General features: G+C 43.4%; 1 protein-coding gene across 1 annotated transcript; it reads left to right on the top strand.

The window, feature by feature from the left end:
* The first annotated feature begins 217 nt into the window (after positions 1-217).
* LOC125511587 (protein VERNALIZATION 2) lies at positions 218-2535 on the top strand. Its single transcript, XM_048676997.2, has 2 exons — positions 218-667; positions 1918-2535. Exons 1-2 carry the CDS (start codon positions 362-364, stop codon positions 2230-2232), a joined length of 621 nt encoding a protein of 206 aa, XP_048532954.1. The 5' UTR covers positions 218-361; the 3' UTR covers positions 2233-2535.
* Positions 2536-8485: the final 5950 nt, after the last annotated feature.

Genomic DNA, 8485 nt, shown 5'->3' with positions numbered 1-8485 from the left:
ATGTGGGGGATTCCCAGCAAGCAAGGTCTGCATGGCTCCGGCTCCTCCGCGTAAGAAAGAAAGAAATCAACGATGGATCGAGGGATCATATCTATTCCGACCCACTCATTAGTTGAGCAATATTTTGATAGTTGCCATATCGAATCTTTTTTCTGGCCTGAGAGCTCACGGCTGCCTATATGCAGTGCATGTGAGAGAGACACAGTACGGCCCTAGCTACTACTACAAGTACCTTGGTAGTTACTGGTACTCATAACTGCCTCTTCTTCTTCCTCGACATCTCTCCTCCTCGGCTTCTCCACGCACCAGACCACAGCAGAAAAAACAAAAAAGCAAGCAAACCTTGGAGCTAGCTAGCAGTATGTCCATGTCATGCGGTTTGTGCGGCGCCAACAACTGCCCGCGCCTCATGGTCTCGCCCATTCATCATCGTCATCACCATCATCAGGAGCACCAGCTGCGTGAGCACCAGTTCTTCGCCCAAGGCAACCACCACCACCACCACCCAGTGCCACTGCCGCCAGCCAACTTCGACCACAGCAGAACATGGACCACACCATTTCATGAAACAGCAGCTGCAGGGAACAGCAGCAGGCTCACGCTGGAGGTGGGCGCAGGCGGCCGACCCATGGCTCACCTAGTGCAGCCACCGGCAAGAGCCCACATCGTAAGTAGTAGTACCGCTTAATTGTTTCATCTCTTGCCGATGGATGCGTCCCTGGCTTCCTCCTTAAAAATCCCCACCTAATTTATGTCCATCTATACCCACTACAAAAAAATAGCACCATGTAACCATCTCATATATCTGTCACATAATTCTGTTAATGTACGCTGCTCAATTGTTCTCCTGAAAAAGATATGCGGGAATGGATCTTGATATTCTTTAATTTTCTATGGAGGCATATATAGAGTTTGTGTTTTGTATTAGTTGATGCAGAATTGTATGGGTTGTCAAATCATCAGTCATACATATAAACTTATTTCATTTTATTTGACCAACAACAAGGTAATCAGTCATACATGCATACTGAAAATTTGACTTGTGTTCAATAACTAACCAACTCGACCGGCACAGCTGGGGGAAGACTTTAATCAAGCTGCTAGCTAGAGCTTAATAATATAACATATCTCTTTATGGGATCAAGCAATACATATGCGCTCAATTCTCAACTTGTCAATATCTATCTGGAGTCCACACTTTATGGTAATTAATTGACAAAGTTTTGTGAAATGGACAATATACATACTGGATCGATGCACCCTTTTTCTCATTTTATGTGGTCATTATGAATTTGATTGTTATTTAGTATTTCAATTTTATCTTGAGCTAGTTTTGCAAGTCTGTAGCTCATATATAACTGATACTACTCCCCACGATAGCTTGCGTAGTGGCCGGGTGATCGATCTACCGAGTTCATAAAACTGATCAAGATCGGGTCCAAAAAAGAACAAACCCATACAAAATGGAAAGAAGATCCTTGTTTAGTTAGTTTGCATCAGAAAATTGCCTAATTAGTTACTTGCTATCAATCTTTTGAACATGGCATGTTCACCCCAAACGGACCCAGATCACAATTATTGATGAAGTTACGCCTTTTAAAAACTCATAAAACTGTACATACATGTACAGGGCTACACACATGTACATAATACACCTAATTAAAACGTATATTCATAGACCAATTGTTTTGGACGGTGCGCATCTTTGAAAAAAAAATGCCAGAGGAGTTGTTAGCTTCCACTGTCCAGAAATAGAATAGTTACAATCAAGTGCATCTCTGAATGAAAATGGATCATTTTCTAGTTAATTAGAGACCAATTAGATACTTCATAAACAGGGGAGTATCAAGTACGTATCTGCTACCCTAAGAAAGTACATAACTGCGATCTTATGATTATTTTCCTCTTGATGTTCAGGTGCCATTTTACGGAGGTGCATTCACCAACACTATTAGCAATGAAGCAATCATGACTATTGACACAGAGATGATGGTGGGGCCTGCCCATTATCCCACAATGCAGGAGAGAGCAGCGAAGGTGATGAGGTATAGGGAGAAGAGGAAGAGGCGGCGCTATGACAAGCAAATCCGATACGAGTCCAGAAAAGCTTACGCTGAGCTTCGGCCACGGGTCAACGGCCGCTTTGTCAAGGTACCCGAAGCCATGGCGTCGCCATCATCTCCAGCTTCGCCCTATGATCCTAGTAAACTTCACCTCAGATGGTTCCGGTAATTTATAGCACAAGCCAGATAAAATGATAACATATTTCCTTCTGATTGATCCACCCGTGAAGCAGTTGTTCCTCAAAGTAAAATAAGTCGGTTAGTGATTGATCGATTGGAGCCATTATGTTGACTTGACTATTTAAAATGGTCAGCAGATCAATCAAACAAAATGTATTTATTGAAACAAGTCTTGTTATACTACGTGTTGATTTAAACATGTAATTTCAAGAGGATAGCTACTTTGATGTGTAATAAAATTGTCTCAAAATTGGTGACAAGTGCGATTGTTGTTGTGATTTATATGGAATTATGTCAATCATATTGGAAAAATAATTAACCAGTTGAATTAAGTCATCGCCGACTCAAAATTAAATACGAATGAGGCTTTTATGTATAAAGTTTGTTATTTTATCTTGAAGACTTCTCTAGGGGTGGAAAACGGATTGAGAAAGTACACCATCACGATTGCCGAACATGTACAATGCTTATCTTGAGAAAGAAAATTATATTTCATTCACCAAATATGAGGTGAACCTTGCAACCACATGTATATTAAAAAGCTATGTGTCAGCTAACTAATTTGTGGACTTATCATAGGTTAAATACCTCCAATGTGTACGAATGAGGAACTTGAGTAGAATATGTGAAGTTGCATGGAAAACTGTGAACATATCAAATTATCAAGACATCACTACAGCTGTACATCATCCGAACTTCATGTATTATATTGAAATTGTGTGTTCCTTATGTTGTTGGATGTACTCCCTCCGTTTCTTTTTACTCCGCATATAAGATTTGGTCAAAGTCAAACTGCACAAAGTTTGACCAAATTTATATAAAAAAATATGAACATCTACAATACTAAAACTATATAGTATGAACATACATTTCATGGTCCATCTGATAATATTGATTTCATATTATGAATGTTTATATTTTTTAATATAAAGTTAGTCAAACTCTACAAAGCTTGACTTTGACCAAACCTTATATGCGAACTAAAAAGAAACGGAGGGAGTACTTATTGAAGTGATCCTTCATCTATGAGGTAAGTATTAATTAGTTTGTCCATCGTTTGATCAATCATGTGTATTTAATTAGTTTGTTGGATGTACTAAGTTTTAATTAGTTTGTTGGATGTACTGAGTATTAATTAGTTTATCCATCCCAAGCTTCATCTATAACCCAATGACAAAGGTGACAACGCTATGCACACATACATACACATGATTGATCAAACGATGGACAAACTACCAATGACAAAGGTGACAACGCTATGCACACATACATACACAAATAGATGAAGCTTGGAATACGGCATGGGTGGCAGCCTCGAACCTCAAGCTGGTGCGAACCCAATGAGCTAGACAAGATAACAATGTCTGTCCAAGATAAGGGGAAGCTATTGTTGACTGCCATGATCCAATAGGTTGCCAAATACTAATTTTCATGCGATTTATTCAGTCCAATGTGTTGGGTTTAGTCCCACATCAGATGTGGGGGGAGACATAACACGATTTATAAGGGCAGGGGTGTCCCCTCCTAATTAACAGGCTAGTCCTTTGGAGGGAGAGGGCCCAAGGCCTTCCATAAGTCGGTGTTGCTCTCTGGTTGAGCCTGGTTGACGCATGTGGGTCGGAAACGCTAGTGTTAGCGGACCCGAAATTGCGTAACAAGTGGTACCATGAGCTAGGTTGTTCGAGGTTGCGATTGTTAATTCAGAGGAGGTCGTATTCAATCGACGGAGGCGCTGCGAGGGTTTGCCAGGTGCCTGCGGTGAGATCGAAGTTGTCCGATTGAAGGTCAGCGGAAAGATCAAAAGCAGTCAAAGCTGGATCGGTTTGGCAGAGGCAGCAGGCCGAGCAAGCTGCGGGGACGCGCAGGCCAAGCAGGGCCCAAGTGCGGGTGACTGGCCTGGTAAAGCACGCGGCTGCTAGTAGATAGGAGCGCGTGTGCGGCAGCCACACAAGCAGATGCGGTCTGCGATGTGGCACTTGGCAGAGGCTGTTTGGTACGTGGTTGGCTCAAGGAATGGCCTATTGATGCTGCTGGTGTGAGCACAAAGAGGCGAGATTTCACGGGCAAGTTTGGCTGGTTCTTGGAGAAGCGGTGTTGCATATAAAAGTCTGTTTGTTGATGTGCTTAAAGACTGTACCAAGAAGCAAGTTGACGGGTCAAATAAAAGAAGCAAGTTGAGAACATTACCAAGGGTAGAGACAAGGCAAGGACGACAACGTGCGATAAGGCTTGAAGCAAGAGTCTGGAGCTTGTCGTGGCAGGATCATGCATACACAGGGCGTCAAGCAATGCACGGAGATGTGCGGGGCGGACACGGCGCAGGGTGGAGCATGTTTGCAGTCGAACATACATGGCTGGCTTGGACTGGCATGGAGGTTGGTCAAAGCAGAAGATGGCGGTGATTTCAGCGATGACGACATAGAAGCGTGATGCTGATGGTGGCCAACTTCTGGGCATGGAAACACGTGGTGCAGGCCTGAGGGCTTGTGCGGCTTTGACAGACTATGGCGCGGGGTTGATTCAAGATGGTGCACACATGAGAGAGCTTGAAGTCGAGAGGGCGCAAGGTAGCATAGCGCAACTACATGAAGTCATGTTGAAGGTGGAGCTGGAGTCTGATGGACGACTTCATTCTGTGCTGATGGAGGGGCTACAGCGTAAATGCATGGAGAGTCGAAGCCTATTTCAGCGGGGAAAGCGAGAGACACGTGGATCGGACTGGGGCCCAGTGGTCTGATGGAGGCGTGATACTCGGTATCGGTCGGTGATGACCGGTGGTTCTCTGCAGTGGGGGTTGAGTGATGTGGGTTCGCAACCTTGAAAGACTCGACCAGGACAACAGAGGCTCGACGCAGTGATAACGGCGAGGCGTGCGGTAAGCACGGGACACAATGACATGCCAAGGCATTGATGGTCAAACAAATTGTGTAGGGGGTGCTGAAGCAGTGTTGACGAGTACCAGATTCAAGTTGGTGACTGGGTCTATCAGTGTCGGTTGATGGACATGAGTTGACCATGGAGAATCTGAGAAAGTGACGAAAAGTCTAAAATTGTCAAAAGTTAAGAGAGTACATGACCATATATTCTGTGGTGTTCAGTGCACATGGCAAAGTGCAGATGACAAGTACAGAAGAAGACAGAGTGCTATAGCCGTGGGACATGTCAAAGACTACCCGAGATAAGGATGAAACAACTGCGAATTTGACTCAAGGTGACACAGGGCGACGGTGAGATTCCTTCAAGTTTCAGAAAGATGGTCAAGAAAGAGCAGTGATGTTGAGTTCAGTTAACTCTTATATGTGGCATCCAATATGTGAGTTGTACACTTTCACGCAAAAATGGTCGGTGTGTGATGGCGTTGAACGGATTCTCCGGAAGTTGAGAGCACAAAGTAGAGTAATGAGAAACTTAATTTTGGTGAAGAAGACGAGAAGGGACTATAGTTGCAGATGGAGTCATATGAAGTCTGGGAGTAGCAGCGATGCTCATGGCATATCTCAAGTCCAATGTACATGTAGATTCGACGCATGGATGCATTCAAGGTGGTGAACAATATTCGCCAAGGTGGAGTTTGTTAGAGTTGTGTCGAATATTCTCGTACAAGGTAGGTTACAGTTGGACTTGGTTTTGGACTATATGTAGACAGAGTAGGAGTTGTGTCCTAGTAGGACACTGATATCCTAGGCCTCTCATATATATCGGAGGAAGACACATGATGTAACCTATGCCAACATAATAGCACAAACACGTAGGGAGAGCCGGCGGGGTGTGCCGGCGCCCAGGTGGCCGGTGTGCGGTATTGTGACGGTGTCATGGGAGGAGCGCCCCTAGTCAGGTCCCGGGGATGTAGCCATATCGGTGAACCTTATTAAGAAATCTCGGTGTTGCGCTCGTGTTATTGCTTGGTCCTCGGATGATCGACGATATGCCTTGGATTTATTTTAACACAATGCTCGATGAAAGTAATTATATTAATTATTTGTTCCATAATTCATATGTGGATCTAGGAGTGCCATGGGTGAATGCAAAGTAAAATTTACTACTGGCTTAACCCTAGTTACCTAATGGATTAATATGCTATTTTAGGACTATTTGTTGAGATTATGATAATCTTTGGAATAAATTATACTATTATGGGGTGTAAATGTTCACAATATTTCAGCAGCGGCATCGCCGATGTTAAGATCCTACTTCCTCTCTTCCTGTTTATAGGACTCAGTTCTAAGATCTCACCCATCAAGGTAGATAGTGAGTGCTGTAAGAGTAGGGCATTTTGGGGACCGAGCTTCATGAAGCCTTTTATTTTGAAAATTTCAAAATTCATAAATTTTAGTTTCAAAAAATTCTGAAAAATTTTATACATGTATGCATGGATGTAAAGTGTATGTGTGAAAAATTTCAGGATGAAATACCTTGAACCGCGAGCTGCACAAGAAAAAACAAAATCAGGGACTTTAAAGATGAACAGTACATATTTTAAAAAGCCCCAGATTTGTCTTTTTTGTGTAGATCACATTTTAATGTACTTCGATCTGGAAATTTGCACACATATGCATTATGTATCTAGGTATATGTGTATTTATTTTCAGAATTTTTTGAAACTGAAAAGTTTGAATTTTGAAGTTTTCAAATAAAGACTTTCATGGAGCTCGGTCTCCGTTTGGCATTTTCGGTGGTGTAATAGTTTTTTTTGAAACTTATCTATCCCTTGCATAGAAAGCAAGGGAACACTTTAATTTTAAGCAATGATTTGAGCCACCGACATAGAAACCAGGGGAACACTTTAATTTTAAGTGGGGATTTGAGCCACCATAACCATTTTGACATGAACCAGACCCACGTATCCAATAGTGCATGTGACCTAAATGTGGACTGTGTTGCTTGTCGTAGTCTGCATCATATGAACTTGCCGGCCGGCATCCATACATGTATCCATCCATCAGAATAAAGAATACTCCACTTTTCTTTCTTTTCGTAGCATATCTTTTCCTCCCATTTCAGGCCAGAAGAGATGAGTAGTCTGTGTGGTGGCCGGAGCTAGCTTAGATGCATGGATCGATCCCTGAGGCTGCAAGGCGTGGTGCTGGTTAGCTCGCCTACGCGCGGTGCTCCGGCGAGCTCAGGATTGTGTGGACCGCCTCACTCTGCTGTACGCCAAGAAGAAAAAGGTGGCGCGCTCCATGGCTCCAGAGTCCAGACTGTCCTGCTGCATCTTGCGCCTTTCGCTAGATTGTACTCCCTCCGTTTTTAAGTATAAACCTTTTTAGAGATTTTAATACGGACATCATACGGTTGTAAATAGATGAAAACATTAACCGGACGAAAACATTAACGGTCAATTTCATCTACATGCATGTCATCTATATGCCTGCATGTTTTACATTTCATCTACTCCGGTTAATGTTTCATATCGTATACGGACATCTACATGCATGTCATCTATATGCCTGCATGTTTTACATTTCATTTTTTTTCACCAAAAGTAATTACCTATGTACTATATGTATACTTTTTTCTGTGTGATTTTCATGACCGATCTTGTCGATAGCTAGCTAGGATGAGAGAAGTCAATGCATAATGTGTGTGATATGTAGCTAGCTAGCTAGTCCTAAAAGATCAAACATGTAATGGATTGTGCTGTGTGTGTGGCAGTCTGCATCACGCCACCAGATGACAAAAATATTCTCTACCTAGCTAGTTCACATGAACTTGCTGGCCTGCATCTATACATATACACACCAGAACAAAGAATACTTGGCTTTTCTTTCTTTTTGTAGCATAGCCTTTGTTTCTACTTCAGGGCAGAAGAAGATGAATCGCCTGTGTGGTGGTCCGAGATAGCTTAGAGCATCTCCAGCCGTTGGCCCCTCAGGGGGCGCCTAAAATCACCGCCTGGGGGTGAGCCGGCGCAAAAAATCAGCCTGGGGGCGAGTTGGTCCCCAGCCGCCGGCCCCAGGGCCGCCCCTAGGCGTGTTTAAAAAATAAAAGTATATAACAAATTTCGGCAAAGTTCGGCGAAGTACGGCTAAACACGACAAATTTCGTCCAACTTGGACATATATTTGGACAAAGTTCGCGAATTTTCATTACATAGCAAATATATAAACTAATCTAAAAAAGAAACTGGCTGAACGCCGAGTAGTCGCCGTCGTTATCGTCGGCCTTCTCCTCCTTGACGCGGGCACCCCTGCTGGACCCGGCGTCGCCATGGCGGACTGATGGCGGCGGCGGCGGCGGCGCGT

The sequence above is a fragment of the Triticum urartu genome, chromosome 5A, assembly GCF_056163025.1.
Source record: "Triticum urartu cultivar PI428250 chromosome 5A, HENAU_Tu73, whole genome shotgun sequence".
Taxonomy (NCBI): Eukaryota; Viridiplantae; Streptophyta; class Magnoliopsida; order Poales; family Poaceae; genus Triticum; species Triticum urartu.
Note: the sequence above shows the minus strand (reverse complement) of the source record. Positions and strands in the feature narration are given on the sequence as shown.